This window comes from Andrena cerasifolii, chromosome 4, assembly GCF_050908995.1.
Source record: "Andrena cerasifolii isolate SP2316 chromosome 4, iyAndCera1_principal, whole genome shotgun sequence".
NCBI lineage: Eukaryota > Metazoa > Arthropoda > Insecta > Hymenoptera > Andrenidae > Andrena > Andrena cerasifolii.
Genome location: NC_135121.1, coordinates 20,934,074 through 20,957,399, shown reverse-complemented (window position 1 = coordinate 20,957,399; position 23,326 = coordinate 20,934,074). Strand labels below are relative to the sequence as shown.

At 41.6% G+C, this 23,326-nt stretch overlaps 3 protein-coding genes across 4 annotated transcripts; 2 read left to right on the top strand and 1 right to left on the bottom strand.

Annotated features, from left to right (window-relative positions):
- The first annotated feature begins 485 nt into the window (after positions 1 to 485).
- On the top strand, positions 486 to 17,046 carry LOC143368161 (uncharacterized). 2 transcript variants are annotated; one of them, XM_076810568.1, is made up of 8 exons: positions 486 to 6,730; positions 6,764 to 13,376; positions 13,972 to 14,178; positions 14,254 to 14,373; positions 14,447 to 14,704; positions 14,786 to 14,902; positions 14,975 to 15,046; positions 15,122 to 17,046. In XM_076810568.1, exons 1-8 carry the CDS (start codon positions 1,251 to 1,253, stop codon positions 15,191 to 15,193), a joined length of 12,939 nt encoding a protein of 4,312 aa, XP_076666683.1. In that variant the 5' UTR covers positions 486 to 1,250; the 3' UTR covers positions 15,194 to 17,046. The 2 variants fall into 2 exon arrangements, with proteins under 2 accessions (XP_076666683.1, XP_076666682.1); XM_076810567.1 differs by having other exon boundaries at positions 486 to 13,376.
- An 85-nt stretch (positions 17,047 to 17,131) lies between these two features.
- On the top strand, positions 17,132 to 17,759 carry LOC143368165 (ADP-ribosylation factor-like protein 16). Its single transcript, XM_076810575.1, has 2 exons — positions 17,132 to 17,344; positions 17,433 to 17,759. The coding sequence occupies exons 1-2, from the start codon at positions 17,138 to 17,140 to the stop codon at positions 17,757 to 17,759; spliced, it is 534 nt and encodes a 177-aa protein (XP_076666690.1). The 5' UTR covers positions 17,132 to 17,137.
- A 17-nt stretch (positions 17,760 to 17,776) lies between these two features.
- On the bottom strand, positions 17,777 to 22,580 carry Pic (DNA damage-binding protein pic). The gene is made up of 5 exons (XM_076810569.1): positions 22,404 to 22,580; positions 22,182 to 22,330; positions 19,200 to 21,925; positions 18,732 to 19,128; positions 17,777 to 18,658 (listed from the first exon to the last, which is right to left on the bottom strand). Exons 1-5 carry the CDS (start codon positions 22,471 to 22,473, stop codon positions 18,575 to 18,577), a joined length of 3,426 nt encoding a protein of 1,141 aa, XP_076666684.1. The 5' UTR covers positions 22,474 to 22,580; the 3' UTR covers positions 17,777 to 18,574.
- Between the last annotated feature and the right edge of the window lie 746 nt (positions 22,581 to 23,326).

The following is a 23,326-nucleotide window of genomic DNA, read 5'->3' as shown; positions in this document are numbered from 1 at the left end:
GGAGTGCTCCCCTACTCCGCGGCTCATTACAGACATTAAAGGACGGAGTAGGACGAAGTTAAAGTATGCAAAGTCAACATTCCAAAAACTCTTTACAGACAAAAGAAACCTTTATTCAACTCCCGTTTAATTATACTCCACAAAAATGCGCATTTCCATGAACACTCTCTGTCTATTCAAAACTTAAAAGAACGCATTAATATGTTATCTACAACGAAATCCTGGAAGAAAAATCGTTCTTATTAGAACTAGATAGAAGATTACGAATTTATGACAGTCGATAATGACGATGATTGTTGTCACTAAGTTACCTCCGAGATTACTTGTAAACAGATTAATACTCGTGCTATATACGACGATGAAAATGGTAATCTGCCCCGAAACAGATTATCAGGATTCTACCGATCGAATTATTAGACAAAATCGCGGGCACGATAGCTCGCGATAGCTCGCCCGAGTGGTTTCGTTTTCTACAAAGATGGGCACGGATCTTTGATGCGCCGGTGCGTTCGTGGCCGAGTTTGGGTTTTTAAACGTGAACAGCAAAGATCCAATTGAATGAATTGAGTACGCGGTGCGGTGGTTGTGCAGCGGAGCATATTTTTTACCAGCGCGACACGCGATAATGTTTGATCGTTAACTATCGCGCGAACTGTTGAAATTCCAAAGGGACACCTCTGTTCCGCGCAACCATTTGACAGCGGGCCGTGTGTGTGCGTTGTTTATCGAGGCTGGCGAGATTTATTGTGCAACATGGCGATTATATTTAAATGATAAGTGCACGTCGTTTTGTTATTATTTCACTTGGTTCTGGATCATTACACGTTCCACCATTTGACATTGCACGGCGCGCGTATAAACATCGACCGTAATGCACGTCGCCTGGCAGAGAAATCCGGAATAAGTAAATAATCTCGTCGGAGAAGGTTAAGGATATCGAATGGAACATTCTCCCCTGTGCTTGATATCTGTTGCCCGATTTCCGAACTGATTGCCCGCAGATACGTTAAGAGTTCCAAAGTATTTGTGATAATTACCGTGGAGATAGTTAGAATGTCCGTTACTTTAGATCCACGAATTCCTAGAAAGTGTTCATTGAGAGAGTCTAATGAAATATTAGCAGGATAAAACTATGCTGCATGTAAACGTCCTTATAACAACGCCAGTGCGTTTTTGGAGTCACATGACTGTTAAAAGAACTGTAAGCTCAAATGCGCTACGATAATTGAAGCATCCTAATTGACAGTGTGATGAGCGGCAGTGGATTCCGAGGAAGAGGCTATGGACCACGGGGTGCTCGTTCGAACGGTCCATCCAATGGGTTTAATAGCGGGCCGCGGTTTCCACACCCCAATTTCAATCACTCGCGGCCGCCGCACAGACTGCAGGGGCCAGACAAATGGATAGACGGCCCAAAATTTCCACCATGGCAGCAGAACAAAGGTTATGGTCACAGGCCGCAGTACAGAGGTAACTTGCAGTATCGGCCGAACAGCAGGGGTAGAGCAGCGAACAGTCGTGGATTAGTACGATTCTCTGGTCCTGGTAGACCGCCTGCGCCGCAGTTCTCTGCAGGTTTCATTAGGAATCAAGGACCCAGAGTGCTTTTGCCACAGGAGGATCAAGTCGTAGAAGAAGATAAATGCGTATTACCGCCGCAAACTCCTCTGCTCGGTTCAGAAGAGGAGCGTCAACAGAAAATCACTGAAACGGCTGACAAATTGAAGCAGAAGTTGTCCTCTATAACGGAGGAAGATCTTACGAACTTTTGGGAGGATGATTTCTCTATTTTACCTAACATTGTCTCCGAAGAAGAGAATATCAGGAACAAGGGTATTCCTGAACTTAGACACGAACCGCCCGAGCTTGATTTAACTTTTACAGACTTTAGGGATATAGGCAGGGTCGATTGCAATAATTCAAGATTCGACGACATAGAAGATAGCGCTAATAACGATTGTGTCTCAATCCCTTTCGCGAATGAGGTTACAGATAGACTTTTAAGTACAAATGATGAAATTACTGTGGTAAACGAGAGTGCAGAAGATTGCCTGATCATCTTAGATTCTGTACAGGACGATGTCTTGGATCAACCAGATGTACTGCTCGAGAGCGATACTTGTCAACAAGAGGCGTTTCACGAGCTATTAGACCCCGAATGTAATTTGGAGAGCCTGCATTTGCAATGCGATATCGTCACGGAAAGTGGAATCTCTTTGAACCCAGATGATGTGGATGGGAACTTAACAGTTTTAAATGTCGACGAGGATATCATAGATTCGACGTACATACAGCCGATCGACGATGTAGTAAACGAAAATCCTCCTTTAGACTTAATCGACATAGAAACAGCTCCTATATCGCTACCAGCTTTAAACGATCAGGATGTATCGCAAGTTGATTTTACAGAAAATCCAAATCTATTGCCAGTAGAAATACAGGATATAAACGGAGATACTATACAAGATATTAATTTAGATGTACATCAAGATGATGAAGTGGAAACGGATTTACATCAGGCTCAAGATAATTTACCAACAAATGTATTTCAGGAAGAAGCTTGTCAGATTCCAGTGGATGCATCCGATGCTCCGGAAAATAATTCGCTTATCCTTCCACCACTTAACGAAGATAATCAATCAAATATTGTCGGGGACACGGTATCTCCAACATGTTCAAGCTACAATGAAGTACATAATTTAAACAATGATACAAAGCTGAATAACCCACCTCATTTCCAGCCCAGAGGTTTTAATGTACCTCCTAGGTTCGCTCCAAGAATTCCTGGACCTAGATGTCCTGGGCCTAGGTGGGGATTTCAACAGAATGGGAATAATGCATTCTTTAGGGGACCACAAAGATTACCCTTCCATGGTAGTCGAATGCCTCCGCCAAGACACATTGTACCATTTCAACCGAATAACTTAGTTCCAGTTCCATTTGATCCGCGCGCACCACCACCATTTGCGCATAACGTAGCTGCCCCAAGCCATGACTCGCAGCACCATGCATTAGTGCCATTTTCTTCGAACGATCTTCCTCCTTCGTTTGACCCTACAGAACCTCCGCCAAATATAAGACCGGTATCAGGTACCGAGTCGTCTAATAGACAAGACATCGTGCAAACTATTCCTCCTTTAGACACTAGAAAGCAAACGACAAATGTTCCTCCTAATAATATGGAAATTATGCAGCCACCTCCTACATTTGATCCTAGAGGGCCGCCTCCTAGGATATCCAATGTAATAGTGAACGCTAACGAGAACTTGCCCGAATTTAATCCACAACAACCACCACCGAAAATTCATAAACGAGACGAAACTCTTCAACCGCCACCCATCTTCGATCCACGACTCTCTTCCCAAGAACGTTCCAAGTTACTTGCGCCGATAAACGCTTCTGCGGCGCACATGATGCCAGGATTCAATTTGACTCCCGTTACACCAAACTTCGCACAGCCACCGCCAATGAGTATGCCTTCGCATCAAGCTTTCATACCTAATCTACCAGTTACCTTCCAACCTGTTCTGCCGCAAGCTACCAGCGGGCCGGTAATAGTACAGGAATTTGCATTACCTCCGCCACCTATGAGTATCACGAACGTTCCTCCACCATTACCGCAGGTGGTTTCATTGGAAAAGGATTCTAATCACGGTCAAGGTGTAAATATGGACGATGATGGATTAGAAGACATGCAAGAAGCAATGGAATTTGCGAAACAAATCATGAACATGACGGAGGACTTGAAAAATAATCAAGGCGCATCATTGGAATCAACTGAAGCACTGATTGTTCCATTGGAAATTCCTGTACCAATAGAGGACACGCCGTGCTCATCGTCCGTAGAAGATGTAAGTGGGAATACAGCGAAGAAACAGAAGAAAAAGGAGAATAAAAGTAAAAAGATCAAACAAACTTTAGTTTGCGGCCCGGTACTTGAGAAGCAGGAGGAATTCGAAGCAGTAGACGATGAACAGAATGTACAAAATCGCGATAGAACTAGTGAAGATGCATTACTGGCGGGTGATCAGATACGGCCCAAAGTTGTGTTCAACTTAAACTCTAAAACAAAAGTCATACCGAAGCCAGAAGAGTGGCACAGACCTGCTGCGCGCGTTCCTGAAACTAGGGAGACTCAGCCAGTTACGACTCAGAATTCTCACAAAGAGAAGACCCACTCTAAAAGGCATTCTTCGGAAAGCAGGAGAAATAATGTAAATCCAAATAAAAAGCAGCAAAGGGAGCACCATTCTAAAATGAGTTTAACACGAAGTGCAGAGGTCCCGAGACCTTTCATGCTTGAAAAGTCCAGCGATTTGTCTCATCATCAGGAGTATACCAGAGACGTAGAAAAGTTGCATTCTCACTCTTCGGCGGTCCACAAGAGTCAAAAGTCGAGGAAAGAAGTTAAGAAGGCGGCAGCCCCCACTTCGGAATCTTCATGGAAGAATAGGGTGATCAGCCGCTTTCTGAAAATGAGTAAAAATGATATTTGCAACATGGTAAACAATTCAAGCCTTCGCAAGTTCGATATCGCAATGAAACATCTAGTGAAAGAAAGGAGGTCTTCCCTATCTTTAGAAATGAGGAATACCGAAGATGAGAAGATGAAAGAATACGATAGGGAAGAATTCATGAACCAGTTGAATGCAATGCTGGATCCAGGCGCTGTTGTGGGCATTACGGATTTACCTACAGAATTTATTCATCATTTGAGTGAAGTTTTACAGCTCGACCCTATGCCATTTGAGCTTGAGTCGTCTGAGAGGGAAAGCGCAGAGATTAACGAAGTGAAAAGTGTAGATCAGACTGATATATCAAAAACATATACTTCTGAGTACTTGCAGGAAGAGATTAAAGCCCCATCCTTCCCTGAATATTCAGAATGTGAGAATGTATATATCGAACAGATAGAAGAGGAGCCTGTGCACAACAAGGAGGAATCTCTTCCTTTCCCTATAAACCCAGAATTAAATTTAAATATTTCAAGGGAGAACACTACTTCGTCGAGGAAATCACTGATGAACAAATCGAATCCCGAAGCTGAGTGTATGTACAAAAAGCAACAACCATTATTCAACGAAGCTGATCTGGATGATATATTACTACAAGTCACAGAGAGAACAAAAGTTCCACCAGTCACGATTTTACCAAGAAAAAAGTCCATCGAGATATATAAAGATTCTTTGGTGAAACAACCAGTAACTGAAGCTTTCAAATGCAACGCTTTCCCGCAGATCCCCACCAAAACTGCAGCTGATCTCGATGACATATTTTCAGCTGGAATCGCGCGGGCCAAATCGCTGAACAAAAGTGTAGATTCTGACAATTCAAGAGCACGTAAATCCAGCTCAGAAGATCGGAATACGTTCAGGTCCGAGAAATACGAGAGATGGAACAGAAAGGAGCAAGAAGACCCAGATTCGTTTAGGAATCTAACGAAAGAGGAATGGGAAGCTAAATATGGTTCTACTACGGGAACTCAGGCTTCTATACGAAAGACTTCCTCCAACAGTGCTGAGAATTTAAGCAGAGATAGCAGGAATTATCATTCCCAGAGGTATTGCTCGTCAGATTCGCCAATGAGACACTTGAGCATGAGCCCTCTGCTACGCGAGCCGCCTGCGCATAATCCTGAGAGATCTATGGATCATTACAATGAGCTGGAAGAGCCGCGAAGAGCAGAACGATCGGGGAGCAGCACTGACACCACTACGACCAGCACCAGCGACAGTGATGAAGAGACCGTCGCTCCAAATGTAACGAAGCTGCTGAAGGTAATCAAGGAGAAGGAGAAGATCGCGAAGAAGAAGTCGCTGAATGAAACGATCAGAGACGAAGTAGCTGCTGAAATAGAGAAGAAATGGAAAGAGAAGAGCAAGCATAAAGAGCGAAAGTCTCGCAAGCGAGAGAGGAGGAAAAGAGACAAGAGGGAGAAGCGGAAGAAGGAGAAGAAGAGGAGGAGGAAAAGGAACTCCCATTCGGATATGTCTAAGTCCAGCGAACAATCTGAAGGATACCGGATGCTAACAGAGGATGAGATAAAGAAGGAGGTGGTGGTGAAGCAGGAGCCATTAAGTACGTTTGAGGACAGCATTCCCTTTCACAGCGGAGCTAGCAACACCTACGTTCCTCCTACTTCGTCGAATAAAGCAACTGAACTAGCTCCGCAAGTAGAATCTCAGAGTCCGCTGTTAGGGAGACAGCAAATTCCTGTGGATACCTCTGATAAAACACCTCCTCAGGCGAGGAACAAACCGACCATCATTTCCATGACAATACAGCCAAAAACCAAGGCGCAACTCAAGCAAATGCCAGAGTCCAGTAACTTAGCGCAGAAACAAGTTACAGAGAAGTTGTCTGAAGTTGATAACGGTGGCGCTAGCAGCGGTACAAATACAGATGGTAGAAGGATGAAAGAACACGCTGAGAAGAGTAAAGGTAGTCAACTAGAGGAAGATAACAACGAGAGTACTGATATTGCTATGCTTATGATCAACGCTTTACCTCAAGCCAATGTGTCTACAATCAACTCTTCGCCTCAAACTAATGTGTCTACAAACAACCCCTTACCTCAAGCCAATGTGTCTATAAACGACTTTTTGCCTCAAATCAGTGTATCGCCGAGCAACTCTTTCTCACAAACCAGTCCATCCGTGAACAACAGTTCCCTTCCAAACACTGCATCCGTTAACAATTCCTTGCCTCAAATCAATCTATCCGCGAACACCTCTTTGCCTCGCATCAATGTATCCGCCAATACCTCTTTGCCTCAAATTAATCTGTCTTTTAACATTACGGAGCCACCACACACTGAAGTTAGCAGTGATAATATTACAGCGAATGCAACATCGCTTGCGAGTACCCCTACAAATCCTGATTCTGAAGTTAACAATAGCAATCAATCCACCATTCAGACTGTACTCACCGCAGGCACGTCTTCAACGGAAACTAAAAGCAGCTACAAAAAGATAGACATAAAGGCATATAAGGAACGTGCATTACAGAGACGCTTGAGAGAAGAGGCTAAATTGAAAGAGAATTCAGAGAGTTCTGTTTCGTTGCCTCAAGAGTCACAGCCTGCTTTACCAGTACATAAAACAGACAATGAAACTGGAGCATCGCCTAAAGGGAATGAAGCAAAGGCGACGACAGAGATGGATTTGAGTACGGAACAGATAAAGGATCCACGATTAGCTAAAATAAAGTTAGTGAGAATCTCTACCTGGGAAGATTCCAATACAGAAGTGAAAGAACCAGCTAGTTTAGAAAAGGAACATAAATGCACAGATCTTGTCCAAAGCAATAAAGAGCTTCCAGTTTTTGTGCAGTCAAAAAATGCCGGTGAATTGCCAGGATGTAAAGTTAAGGAGAAAAGTACAACTCGTGCGATTGATTCTGATTCGAGTTCTCCTAAAGATCCTGTTAAATCTAAAGAGAATAAAAACGACGCTAAAGCTTTTTTGCAAGACAAAGTAGTTAAAAGAGATGAGGTAGGAGAGAAAGCAGAATTAAAAGTAGAAATGGAAGAGAAAAAATCGAAGAAACTGCCAGGTGCGGTAGAATCCAATAAGTTTAAAAACATTCGATCGGAAGGAAGTAAAGAATTGAAGCTGAAGAAAGAGAAAGTTGTGAAATCAGCGGAGAAGAAGAGGAAGTCATTGAAGTCTAAATCTATGGCAACAGAGAAACACTCGAAGCATTCACATGAACGAACCACTGAGGAAGCACAGAAGTCACTAACTGCGAACATAAACAGCGCTATTGGTACCGACATTGAGAAAGCAAGTAGTTGTAACGTCCCTGAATTCCAGCTAAGCGAAAGCACAAAAGAAAGTTCTCTAGAATTGGCTACATGTCCTGAAAATGTTGCAGTAGAAGATAGTATCGATAAAGAAATTAACAAGGAGCAAGTTGATATTCATCCCACAGTGGAAGAAAACCATGAGAAGGTTGTAGGCGATAATGAGAAGGCAAAAATACTAGAGACGCAGCAAATTACAGATCAAGGGATCAAAGACATTGTAGGATATCAACAGGTAATAGAGCAAGGAAGAATAGAGGCAGAAGGTGACCAGACTTCATTTAATTTCATAACTGAAGAAAATAGCGTTAAAGAGATTGAGAAAAATATATCTAACAGTCCTGAAGAAAGTACAGCACCAGCTGAGTCTGTGCCTACTGAAAAGTCAGACAAAGAGGAGGATATCGAGAAAGACATGGCACCCTTTAATCGAACTTCACAAGTTCCCATTGAAGAGTCTGTTGTCGAGGATACATTTGTGGAAGATAAATTTATGGAGGATAAACCTGTGGAGGAAAAACTTGTGGAGGATAAATCTGCGGAGGATAAATTTGCAGAAGATAAATCTGTGGAGGATAAATTTGCAGAGGATAAATCTGTGGAAGACACACCACTCTCTACCGTAGATCTTCCTCAAGTGAAACAAGAACCATATTCTCTGGAAGAAGATATTCACTTGAACAAGAAAGAAAATCTGGAAGATTCTATTGCCGATAGTACCCCTACTCCACATATAGAAATGGACACAGAAGTTGTCGATAAGTACAATACGAATACAGAAACAAAAGAAAACAAGAAAGAAGAAGCTGAACTAAGATCTCCTGACAGTGTTGGAAGCCCATTCATAGGTTTTGTTGCAGAATCCATCGAAGATGAAATTAATCAGGTATCCAAGTTAGCGGATGTAGACACGAGGAATGTCGATACCGAAGAGGGTGTAACAGAGAACTGCAAGCAGCAGTTAGAAACGTGTAACAATGACGAATTGAGTATAAAGGCAGTAGGGTGTGACAAAGATGATAAGAACTTCTCTATGGAAATGAAAGAAACCGACGAAGCAGTGTCGGCTTGTAAGTTAACAGAGGAGCAAGGAAGTAGCAATGAAAATGATGTCGACAAAACAATTCCTGATAGTGTTAACCCTCTGTGTACCGTTGAAGCTGGCGCAGAACTAATGGAGACAGAAAATAAAGATACGGCGAAAGAGCCTCAAGTTCATAACAGGGATATGGAGCAAAACGTTTCACCTGTAATTAATCTAGATAGTCAGGACACGTTTGACGAGGACGGTGAACCGTTCATTGTATTGGACGAATATATAGACGACGCGGATGGAAAATCATTAGAGAAATTGAGCGCTTTCGATTTGGATCTGGAGGATTGCATTGCGAGAGACGCGGATATATTTTCAAGCAAACACATAGAGGAAGAGGAGGGTTTGGTGGACAATATCCAGTCGTCCAACTTCAATGCAATAGATTTCAAAGAACTGTCAGAAGTCTTTGATAAAGATAACATAACACCTGCGAAAGAAGAGGAGACAAATTATGACGCAGCAATGCTTCCAACAGAATTAGTTGCGCATACAGAGAAAGAGAAGACGAACATAATTTCTTCCGAGCCAAATATTGAACCAAGCTCAGAGGCATTGCAGAATTCTAAATCAACGGATATAACGCCTAAAGATACAGCGCCAGAAATTTGCACGGAAGCTTCGCCAACAGATGTACCATTCGTCGAGGATGTTCCTCAGGAACCAGTGTCCCAAGCATCGTGTATAGACATTGTAGAGACTGAACAAGAACAAGGGAGTCTTCCTTTACAGCATAGTCCTGAAACTTCAGAAACTGTGCGTCCTGAAACACCAACACAGCCAAGTGTTCCCATCGAAACTACCTTAGGAAAGTCATTGGATAGCTTGTCTCCAGATGCTGCGCCACCACCTGAGACGAAGGCCGAATTGGTAGAGCCAAATAAAGAAGCAGACAACTGTGAGAAGGGAAGTGAGAAGAATTTGGATGATAGCGTTGGAAGTAAAGTAATTTTATCCCCTGAAGCGAAAATATCCATTGATAAACATGCTCGTTCTAGTTCCACCGAAGAGAAGAAGAAGCCACATCAGCACGCTGAGAAAAGACACAGGACTGCTAGCAGATCGCATCATAAGCGGGACGATGAAGCATTACACAAGATAAAGAGTAAATCGAAAATGAAGCACAAGGAGCATAAGAAACACAGCGTCTCCAAGAAGCTGGTAGACGAAGCAGTGCAGTCCGACACTGTGAAGGTGAAGTATCCAAGTACGAAGGAAGCTATCATGGCCAGAATGATAGAGATCGACGTTGAGATCCACAAACTGACGACAGAGAAGATGACTCTGTATCAGATGCTGACAAACGATGTTCTGCCGAACGACAGTGATCTGCCGCAAAACAATACAGTACACGAGAGCAAAGAGGTGGAGACGGTGGTGGTAAGACCGCGAACTCCGTCTGCGTTAATGTCACAGTTAATTCAAAACATTGAAGCTAGTCCTGTAACCAATCAATGTGCCAAAACGACCCCAGAAAGTGTGTCTTTAAAAGACAGCGCTGTTAACCCCGCACAGTCGAATAAGTCCAAGGTGTCTAAACACGAGCATCACGCTGAGAAGAAAGCAAATTCTACTCTAACTCGTAGTTCTGATAACGATGAAGCCGCCTGTCATACAGGGGACGCCAAATCTTCAAGTTCTAGAAAAAGAAAGAGACCGAAATGGGCAATTAAATGGAAAGAAACGCCTGATTCTATTAATGATACATCGTCAGAGGCAGTTACGGAAGAGAAACAGACTAGCGATGCGGTGAAGTCAATATTGAAGAAAGCTAGCACGAAGCAAAAGGCAACGGAAGAAGCCTGCGTTCAAGCTTCGACTAACGAAGTTAAACTTCCAGAGGAATCTAGCGAGACACCTCCTCAGATCAATAAAGAAGACTCAACGCGTACCGATAAGACGGAGGCACCTAGCAATGAAGTAAATGAAAAAGCTATCAAACTACCAGAACCTCAAGTTCCATCACACAAGCCCGTTAAATTGAAAACACCAGAGAACATCGATGAGAACGTTTCGCCAAAAGAAAATGAGAGTACAATAGAAGCATTGAACGATACGGACACAGCAAGTTCAATGCTAAAACCACCGGAGAACAGAACATCAGAAAGATCATCTATATATTCAGATGACAGTACTTGGGACTCCCTTCTTCAGAATTCGAGCATAGATGATCAAAAGAAACCTACCACTGGCCTTGCACTTTTAGAAGAAACCTACAGAAAAGAGCTAGCAAAAACACGTAGAGTGAGAACTGATTCGCGCAAGAGGAGAAGGAAGAAAATGCAGAATGCATCGCAACCGGTGAAGATTTTAACTCCTGAGGAGGAAGAGCTACCGTTGTCTGCGTTATATTCTAAAAAGATACACGCGAAGAAGAAGTCCCAAAGTCCCGAGGACCAACAAGTAGAGAAATCGAAAGACGAGCAACAGCTTTGGAAGAATGTAGACGAGGTAATAAACGCTGTGGCGGAGAACAGAACAGCAGATCTTTATGTGCAGCGATCGGAGAGACAATCACCAAGCGGAGATAGTCAGAGTAATGTGCCTGACGTCGATCGGATGACATCAGCGAACCAGGAGCATGTAAACGATCTAGAATCAAACTCTGAACAGCAGCCGATAGAAGAAGAGGAGCGAACAGCAGTTCCTCCTGTTTGCAACGAGCCATCTATCGATTTTAAAGGTACAACTTCCAATGATGCTAAAGACGATGCGAGTAATGATGCAGAGCTAACAACACCGTGTCCTAATACATCTCAAGATTTATCGGATAACGAAGAACAAGTTCCACAAGATGGTGTAACCAATGAGCCGCAGAGCATAGAGGATTTACTTGGAACGTCTGTGAATATCGATGGGAGTGTATTGGAGCCTTTCGCGCAAGAAGTTGCAGCGAGCAACAATGCCGAGACTAGTCGAGCGTTGACCCCAGTGGAAAGTTCAGAGCCATGTATTACGGAATCAAGTATATGTAGCGTATGCAATGATCAAAATATTTTAGACATTCCAAAAATAAATGTATATTCAGAGAAAGTTGAAGAAGAAGTCGCCGATGAGAAGAATAAGGAGCCTGATCTACAAGAGGAAGCTGTGAATGTGGAGAAAAGTGTATCACCCGATGCGATAGTATCTGAGAATTTTGAAAAGGATCAGGATAATTCGAACGAACCTCACAGTTCTAAAAGTGTAGAAACCACAAATGAGATTACTATATGTAACTCAAACGAGAATTTTCATATTGAGACGGCAGACGTAAACGAAGAATCTTTAAAAGATACTTTGCCGAAACAGCAGGCTCAATGCGAGAAAGACAACGCGGATGATAATTCTGAGAAGTTCTACGATGTTCTGAAAGAGGAATGCCTCTTACGTGCCAAGGAGGATAGAGGCTCTCAGAGAAGAAGAGAATCCGAGCGATCCAACAAATCTTCAAGCGAAGAAAGCAGTCGCAATCGCGCATCTACTTCTTCCCTTTCCGAGAACACTTCGTCATTGAAGAGCGAAGAAGCAGGGGTTAAAAGAACGCCTAAGCGCAAGAGAGGGAGCAGTAGGACACCCCTCAGGCGAAGTTCCAGATATACGGAAGAAATTACAAAGCGAATAAAAGTTGAAGTCGATGCGAGTGTTCAGAGTACCGAGCAAGAACCTCGGGAGAAGAATGTTCAGATACAGTTAACGAATGTATCGCCTACGCTGCCGTCGTCAGGTAACGAAGAGGCTGAAAGTACGACAAATGCTAAGAAGAATCGTAGTGTCCAAAAAACAATCAGCAGGAAACGGTGCATGCCCCCGGAGCTAGATATTCTTTCAAGTCACTCGCTTGCGAGCAACGAGTTGTTGAGAGACGCGAAAAGGTGCAAACAGCAAACGGTGCCAACAATTATGAATTGCCAAGTGAGATTGGTGGACAGCAAACACACGATCTTGAAGCCGAATGTGAATCCTAACGAGTTAAAGAAATACGGAATTTCTACGATAAATCCGTACGTGTATCCTAACTCTGTCCAACTAGACCACCTATGCTTCACAAGCCCCGTGCAATCAACGCCAGCCAAAGACTTGTCGTGCGCCAGTGCGAAACGAGCAACGCCGACAACCGACGCCTCGCAAAATCAGACATCGAGGGTGGTTAAAAAAGCCGAGGATGCGACGCAATCGATTAACGACGAAATTAACTTTGCCAAAATTAAGAGAGGACCGAAATCTGCGAACATAAATATACCTGCCAGTGATGGAGAAAAGTGTACGGACCCCGATATAGAAGTTATGCCAGTTCTAACAAAGGAGCAAGTTCTTGCAAATATTTCGGAGGAATACGAGAAGCCGGACGTTGAGATCGTGGAGGAGAAGACGATAGTTACCAAGAATCAACATCATAATGATTCTGGATCAACATTGACTGTGATAGAGACAAAGGACGACAAGGAACAACCGAGGACGCAGTACACAGTCCACAAAGGTCCTATTTTAGATATTAAGGTAAAGGGCTGACAACGTTGTAGCAGAAGAAAGAAATGAAAGTGTTAAAGGGTTGCATGATTATCGCTGTTTCTTTCTTGACTGGGCAAATCTCGCAATGCACTGTCTTTATTTTTTTCATTTTTTTTTTTTTTTTTAAATAATATAACAAAGCTAAAGATTGTTATGCTATTAACGGAAAGAGGAAAACATCATGCAAACTTTTGATTCCTATAGAATGTACTTCTGTCTGTGACATATACGGTACTTCAGTATGTACTAATTTCCTCTCTACTACTGTTTATTTTAAGTTTTATACTTTACAAGAAGTTTCAGCAACTGTCATAAGTGTACAAACACGTAGGAATAGTATTAATAAAATCACCAAAATTTCTAGTTTCAGAGCTTTACTCATTATCCTCCTTTACCTCTAGCTGCTACCTACAGTTGTCTTCGCTCCTCGATAGAGAACTCTTTGTTGTTTGCATCTCATTCCGCGGGTATTTGCACATGCAGAATGGAATAATGTTAAAATGATAATAGTTTCTGACTGCAACGTTTTGAGAGATTGTTTTACGTTCGATAGATTAATTAAAAGAACAAATGTGTCTTTTAGGTTTTTGAAAATTCGTTTCTAGCTGCAAGCGAAGATGGCAGAATATATAGATACAGTCAAGCTTCTAATGGAATATTAAACATCTATAAGGGCCATAAGGCAGCGGTAACTTGTTTATACGTGTTCAATACAAGTGGCACGGATATTAACAAAGAGTGGATGTTCTCCGGTTCGTTGGATGGGACCCTACGCTGTTACAATGTGACGGTAAGTAAAACAGTGTCTACGTTGTACACGAGATCGACCTGTATATCATTGTGCATTATAAACGGATGTTATTAGACCGGACTGCAAATAAGGGATACAGCGGATGTAGGTAGTCCAATACAGTGCATGGATGAAGCCTGGGGAACGATCTTCATCGGCACTAAGTCAGGCCACGTGTCACGCTACCACGTCAAGGTTTGTTAGAAAATTTTATAATCATTTACTCTCACCTTACACGAACTTGTACATCATTCGATTAATATTTCAGTCAGGCGCAATCAAAGCGAACAGCATACAGTTCTCCGACAAATCTGTGCTGGCTTTAAAAGCAACTAATGAGGGCCCACGAAGAGTTCTTATCGTGGCATCGCGTAGCCAACCGATAACTATACGAGATGCTCAGAGCGGCCTATTTCTTCGTACGATTTGCGGCCAAAAAAGTCACACAGTGTATAGTCTGATGCGTGATCATAATCTGATTTACTGCGGCACAAGTAGCACGTCCATACTTGTCTTTGACTTCACGGTTCGTAGAGACATACACGATAAACACAGCTCTATTATAGTATATAGAATAATCATTCTCCATTGCATTTCTCTCTCGCAGAATGGAGAACAAATGATGCAGTATGATGCTGGCGTAGGAATTGTATGTATGCGACTGTTCAAACAACTATTATTCGCTGGTTGCTACGATGGGAATATTTACGTATTTAATACAAAGGTTGATACCAAATTCACTTAGGCTTAAGAGATGTTTGTAAGAAAAGGTGGTAATGTTGAAATATTTTGGTAGGATCGTCGACTTGTCTGTAGCATACCTGGACCTGGGAATATGTTACTAAGCATGGAAGTTATAGACAATAAGGTACGTGAGTTTCCAATGATTGCATTCACTGTTCGGACTACGAGAGCGATAAAACATGAATTTACTCTTTCCCAGATCATTGCTGGCAGTAAAGATAAACGTTTGCAGTCGTGGCAAATGTCTGGTCAAGTACGAGCTTTGCTCTAGGAGTTGGCGAACCAGGCTCAAACTCAACACATCCTAGTCTAGTCGTGCTCCCAAGAGAGGTTGTCGAATCGCTTCGGAGTACACCCTGTCTACAAAGAACTTCTACGAAACGACTGTACAGATTCAGAGGACTTGATTTGTAATATACGTATACATAATCTTATTTACGGAAGAAATGCACATAAACAATATAAATACGTTTGTACAGAGAATTAGATAAATTAAATTATTGGTATCGCGATAAGATCGAAATATTTACACAAATACACCACGAGGATCATGCTAGATTCTTGTTTATAAAAGAATGATAGAAAGATCTTTATTCCATTTTATCGACTCGCGCTACCGAGGGCAAACCTCCTGTGCCTTGTGCGCGTTGCAGAATGTTTCCGTTTTGGTACCCTTTAATGAAAACACAACTACAGAATGCACCCTCCGCCGTTCGAGATATTTCTGAGCCTTCGCACTTGTTATTATGTTGTTATTTTGTACCTGTATGTACATTCGGAGGGTACCCCAACATGTTCTTTTAACGTAACTACTTCATACTTCTCAAATAGTGACACGGTAAACCATAAGCGCTAGGATTAATTAATCGAATCTGTTATTTTCTATTAAATTCGCGTAGGTGGTTGACACTTTTTCATAGTTCATTCGGAGAGTGCAAAGAATTGATGCGTTTAATGCCAGCCAATTATGGGAATACTGTTTCGATTAACATACATAAGGATAGTGTTTTTTGTGTCCAACGATAGAATGCATATCTTTCCATTCGAAGTGTGCATCTTTCCAAGTAGTAAATGGTTGAAAAGTCCGAAATTTATAAAGCTTATTTCTACGTTGCTTTCTTTTCGCCATCACGAACAATTATTTTCTCCTTTTCAGTTCTTTTTTCCTTTAAAAACAATATAAATATATATATATATATATATATTTATATATTTATTGTTAATTTTATATGTGTTGCCTTGAATTCACATACGTTATTTTCTCTGTATTGTATCATAATTCTCACTTAGCTGATTGTTCAGGGAAAGATACGTGTTAAATGTTGACACACCTTTTCTCAATTGTTAAGCGAAAGAAAGAGATGTGTTTCTACCGATATTGTGAACAAAAGACCTTAAAATGTGATTGTGATGCAATGTATATGTTAAGGCAACGTGTCTATATTATACATTGTAGGGAAATGTACAATTTTTTAACGAGAAACAAAAAAGAAGTAAGAAATATAAAGGAATTGTGTGCAATTCCGTATTTTGCTGTGTAGTTTGTCTCTGACATGTACCATTACATCCAATACACATTGTACTTATAGAACTATGCATGTGGTTCATTCACATACAAAAAAAACAACCCACTGATCATGCTACGTTACATATTGTGTATAAGTTCACTGTGTATCTAGTATTTGTTACGTGTAACAATAAAACATTGTTCCCACGTCTGTGACAACGTTTGTTAGCATTTGTTTCTTCGGAACACGATTTTCTATGTAAATTAACGATGGCGGTGTACACAGAATTTTGAAAAAAAAAGAGAGAAAAAGAATTAGTATATTGAATTGTACGAGAGCGTTGTGAACGGTTTAATGGGAAAGCCGGGGCCGTAAACTGATTGTTATACGCTTTACCCTGTAATTAAGTTAAGCACGATGAAATTATACTCTACGGTTTTTATTTTATTATTTTTCAATATATAAATTTCATCTCTGAACGTTGTTTTATTGTTATTTAAAAGTTTATTTCAATCTTGTTATAACGAAGTAACCGATCGATATTGATGTATCAGATAAATTGTATGTATTCGCTAGAGAAACGTATCTGTTAAATCAATAAACCTTTGTACCCATACACGTAAAATTCATTATCAATTTATGAGAGTATAATAAATAAAGCGCATTAGAAAGTTTAACATTCCTAGGGTATAATAAGTCGCCCGAGGATGTGCCTTTGCCTCGGCCCTGCTAAATCCGGAAAAACCTTTCTGATGAAACGCTTGCAAGGCGACGAGATAGACGATGCCACTCAAACCGTCTCCACCAACGGTATAAATATTTTCCTGATAAAAAACGGCGCCGGCGAATTCGACACGATTGTCAAGGAAATTGGTGGCAGTATGGCGCCAATATGGAAACACTATTTCGACAAGGTGAGTCTTATTGTTGGACACTCCGATAATAAATATAAACCTTGTTTCTAATGATTCTTGGATTATTATCAATGAGTGTGATATTCAGATTGGGAAAATCATTTACGTAGTGGACACCAGCAATCTTTGCCAAATAAGCGCAGCGGCGGTGCTACTGTACTCTCTGCTAGTCGATCCTAGATTGCGAAATATTAAAGTCGCATTAACGCTGAACAAAATGGACATTTCTTATCGCCAGATGCGCAACGAAGCCTTGCTGATGCTTCAATACTCGCGTTTGCAAAAGGAAGTTACGCAAGAACTGACTATATTCGAAACTAGCGGAATGACCGGCCAAGGTGTCGAAGAATTAAGAAACTGGCTGTTCGACCCAGCCACATTAAAATCTGCAATCAGTGCAAACAAACAGAATTAGTAAACGACATGAAATAATTCTACCTGAAAATGGACATTTCCTTTTATTATTTACACTCAATCTCACAAAGATATAAAGATTCTACGGATGACTTCGTTTAATAGCTAACATTGACATATCCTTAGAATAATTCATTATCAGCTTTTATCGGGTGATTTATGCGCGGTGCACTCCAGTGTGGAAATAGCGTCAGACGTGAAACTCGATGTTTAGCGCTGAGCGTACGCGTTTCTGAATTTCCATGTGATCTGATATCACTAATTTATGCAGGCTTTAACGTGCTTTCGAGACATTTCAGGAGAAGCAGTTCTCACGATAATCAGTACAATCGTTGATCGAACGGTTTCTGAATTCCTTCGAAATAAATAACATGCGGTGATTATAATTGACGGTCGTTAAATATTCATAACAATCCGAATTCGCGGATAGTAGAATGCTAGGATAGATAATAAATATACACATTGAAAGTAGACTGTTCGAAAAGGAGACGTGCAGTTAAGACAAGTTCAGAAACATTTTGACCAACTTTTACTTTCACATGTACAAGGAATTGAAGTGAACTATTATAATAATGTAACATGAATTGAAGTACAAGAGTACAGGTGTACATCAATGGAAAGAATTTTCACAAAAAACAAAGAAAGAAAGAAATGAAAAAATACACTTCCTGCTTTCTTGCACCGTTATTGATAAATAGGTAACTGTATGTACATTTCTTAAGTTTCTTTTCCCAATTATTTAAGACCTTTCCTATCAACCCGTCCGCCAGCTCCCCAAAATGTAATAAACTATACAGATCAGCCAAAGATGCATGTTTAATGTATTCTTGTAAGGTCTTCCACTATTTTTACAAGATCGTCTACCGTTGCCTCTTTTTTCATGCCGCTACCATCATCGATCTATGAAAACGGAAACAAAAGAATGACAACAGATAAGCACCACGCAGAATTAAAGTAACAGAAATGTATTTACCATAAGACCCAATGAAACCTCTGCCATTTTATCAGGACTCAAGTCAAGGAAACTTTCGATTAAATCTCCATCTATAAAACCCTCGCACTGTTCGATTTTCAATTCGGTGTTGAAACTTCGCCAGAAGTTGTGCTCTATTTTGCCAACGCTCTTTATCACACTCGTTAATCTGTCTTCAAGATTCTGCAGGAACTCGTAGAATGTGAACGGAATCTGCGTGACCAGGCCAATCGCGCCGCTGACCGTTCCAAATAGCACGCAGCCCTGCGTAGGTGTGCTCGATTCACCTAAATTTTGCATCACTAAGGAGCCATGCCGGAAAACATTCACCATATCGCCTAAATGGAACTGTCCGACTTCCTGCATTTGTTGCCTCTCGTCTTCCGAGGTTGCAGCACTGAAAAATAAAGAGTTTTAGTTTCTCGCTGTCTAAGCGCAAAGAGAGCGTAGGTCATATGCCATGCTTACCTGTCTTTCTGACAGACAAACAGGTTAAAGCAATTTTCAGCACCTAAGAAAGTGTCATCATCTAAAATTTCTACGGCAGTCATCCAGTTCGGATTGTAATCCCTAGCTATCTCCTCGAAGCTGCCCTCCATTGTTTTGTACTGCAGCAGTGTAAGGGACCTCATGAGGTCTCCGACCAAAACAAAATCTCCTTTCGTTTTCAAATAAAGAGCGATAATGTTATTGAAATGGCTGCACTCCAGCCTGAGCTCTTTCTCCGCGGTCCATTCGAACAGACGAACAGTACTGTTAATACTAGCAAGAAGCTTCCCATTAAATTCGACTAAAGAGTAACACGATCCTTTGATTTCCTTCTCGGCGACTTGCGTGAGTTTCCCATCGTTCCAATGATACAAAAGTATTCTACCCATCTTTGGCTCAGTTTCATCGGGATTAATCAGCGCGGTCCCAACCACGTAGTACGAAGTAGGATCTTCGCCCAGCTTTGTCGATACCAAGGACAAAGCATATTCGGTGGGCATTAACATGTGCGCGTGCAACACTTCGAAAGTATGTTGATCTATAATGAGTAAATTGTGTACTTCAATCTCTTGGCCGATATCGCTAGCTGTATGCCCTGTAGGTTTATTATGCGATGCGATGTGACTACTGCTAGATGTCGAAGCTGCCTGCGTGGATGCGGAATGCCTGACAATGCTAACACCACTACTGTCTTGGATGTCGACGCGCATCGTTATCACTCCAAATGTTTGGGAGGTTTCTTGGTAAGCGATTCGCCTCGGCGACTCCCCAAGAGGAACAGTGCGGATATGCAGCTTCTGTATTTCATCGATCGTTCCGATTGTTACGGTACTGTCAGTCGCCAATGCTAAACTGTCAGGGTACGACTCGGCGTTCAGAGAGCACATATGATTTACCTCTTTCAAGTTAACGTTACTGAACACCAGCTTGTGATTCGACGAGTAAATTACAGTCGGTCTGTCAGAGCATGCAAAAACATTGGTAGTAGATAATGATCGGAAAGTCCTTAGAACTGTCGGTTGCGTGCCTAAGGTGACTTTCTTTTTATCGGAAAGCATACCGCTCTGCTTGTGCAGAGTGAAGTAATACATACTTCCATCTCCGAGGGCACAGAGGAGGTATGTATTACCTTCGAAGCAGGTCATTAAAATGGATCTAGGTATAATTTCGCCACCAAGTAGCTCTTTGTTAATTTCTTCTAGAGCCGGTAGAGTTAATATGCGAACAGATATGTCCGTCCACAAGCCCACGGCAGTAAGTTTCGCTTCGGTATTACCATCCAATGGGGATATGTCTAGGCAAGCTACTTCGTACTGCAAGGTGGCGAATCCTTTCGGTACGATCTGTCCACCTGAAATTTCCATATAGAACAGATCATTTCCAGTGGCGCAAAGTACTTGCGTGCCGTTGCAAGCAACCACGCTGATGGTTCTTTTGTTCTCTGGTTCCCATTCAGAAACAACAGTCTTCGTTTCGTGCGATATCAGCCTCGCGGACGTCGGTGTTATTTGAATAAATAAATCGTTTGTGACATTCCCAGTATGGAAAGTTTGCTCGTCTGCAACGAAGCCCGGAATGTCTGTTTCTTCGACTTCTTCCCCGTTCAACGTTAAAATTCTGGTCTGTCCAACGAAAGATAAGACCAGAGTGTTGTCAAAGTTCCCGCCGCCAACTTTCAGTGCCCACATGCCCTTGATGCCTGGCAAATCTATGCTCGCGTGTTCCTCGATACCTATCCCGTTTCTAATAATTCTGAGCGAACCTTCTTTGAAAGCTCCGGAGCACGTAACCATTTGTCCCTGACCCTGTCTTTCAAGATCAACTACAGCCATGTCTACTATCGGCGCCAAATTGGTAAAAGTCTCCATCGGAACGCAGTAGGAACCGTTCTCGTCCGCTTTAGTGATTAATTTAATTAACTGCGAATCACCCAGACGACTGCCGACGAATATTACTCCGTTATCCAAGTACGTAATGCATTCCGGTATGCTGATTTCTCCTAAAAGTTCCACCTTCAAGTCTTTCACTACCTGCGTACCGTCTGACTTCTTTTCCTGCTCCAAGAACAGCATGAACAAATGCCCAGCCATGTCGCCTAATAAATATCTCAGTCCTTGGTTATCGACCTTAGCATAGCACGTAATTGTGCTCTGTTTAATAATCGGAGGCACGACGGCGACGTACGTAGTCCCATCGTGGTACAATATGCTTTCCTGCCCTATTATTATCGCGCCACAGATCGGGGAAGGTACAGGAATGACCATCATAGCCTCGCGTTCCACGTTGTCCTGCCTCCAAGGTATTTTGACAAATTCTTTTTCTCGTAGAGAGATTTCATGAGTTTTAACGTGCCTGCCATTGATATCCTGATGAATCAGGATCAACGTCGGATTAGCACATCCGTGAAGGAAGTTCACATCTTGAACTTGCTGCTCGTCCATGCGTATCGAAGATGCTTTCAGCTCTGGATTGTCCTTGTCGAGGGGTATGATCTTGAAAAGGCCATCGTACAACCGAAGGCCAATTACACGTGCCTTGGGATCAATTACAGCTTTGATCCCTGTCTCGGAAGCTTTCCCAATACGGTCTGCCACATTCCCATGCGCTTTCGTTATAACTTCTATATCTTCTCCTTCCCCGATACATTCCAAGATCATAGCATTATAACGTGTGGTCAATAGAAACAGAAGATCCTTCTTCTCGTGCTGTAGAAAAATTACGCTTTGATAATCACACGCTAACTTATTATCTTAAAGGCGCTACCGCACTGTCACTCGTTACGTTCGTAAGCCAAGGTCTCGTCATCCACGAAACTAATACCAACCAACTAATTGCAATTAATAGGGTTCCATTACTCTTATCAAATATATTGCAAATAAGGATTCAAGGTAACAGAAACCAATACACACATATAAGGGACAGCATAAAAATCACGAAGCAAGGATACTGGCATAACCTTACCGGCGGCCGAAAAAATTTCACTACTGCGATCTTCCCATAAATTCCAACTTCTTTGAGTGGCCTTAAGCCTTCGGGGGTAACAAGATAAATTTCCAATCGAACATTCTTCGCTAGGATGAGGTTCAGGTCTGTCGGCGAGGTGAAATTACCTTGATTGATAAAAAGAAAATGATTGTTTATCGTCGTAATGATATTGCGCTCCGCGAGGAAGTGTTTCCCTACCTGTTACGCACGCGGTGACAGCCGTGGGCTTATGTGCCGTCACTACGTAATGATGAGACATTGCTTTCATACTATTTTACCCGGGCAGCTTTTATATATTTATTAAACAACCCAAATGCAATACGACCAAACACTGGCCTTGCGTGCTTTTCAATTTCACGCACCACGAAGTTGGCAGCGTTTCGCAGAGGCTGGCAGAGGCTTAAGCCTGGTTCACGACGGGCGCGAAGAAACGGTTCAACATAGCCATCAGCACAGTAGATATTTTGTGGACTCTCGGGATAGTTTGGTGTTGTGATGCATTATATTTGAAATATTTACAGAGATTTCAAAAAAATATAAGTGTGAAATAAGATAAAGCCATCTTTCAACCAAATTGGTATGTATAAGTTAATAGTGACCTGAAATAGACAAAATTATTGATACGAAGCCAAACAGGTTAAGTGAACTCGTGAAAAAGAGGTTAGCATAATTACTTATTTAAAGGACAGTATTATAATTGTGGAAAATTTCCTCACCACCCTAATATATCAAATTGATGTGTTAAGAAAAGTCGAATTAAAAAAAAATTATTGAAAATCTATTGAAAGTTTTTAATTTACGATTTTTAGAAGTGATGTCTGCACGCATTTCCAACTGACTATTATTTACGGTTTTCACATAATCGTTTAATAAAATATTTGATAAAATTGATAATAATTTAAAGAAAATACTGTGGTAAGCTTGACCACAAACACATGTATCTGAAACTGCTAATATATGTTAATTTACAAAAAATATGTTTATGATTTTCAGATTGCAAAAGATGAGATTCCAAATTACCATCATTTATTATATATAAATAAATGAGGTTATCACTTCTTCAGTGGTAACAGAAAAGTCCCCTCTTTGTAAGTGATCAAAATATACATCGCCTATAGTTT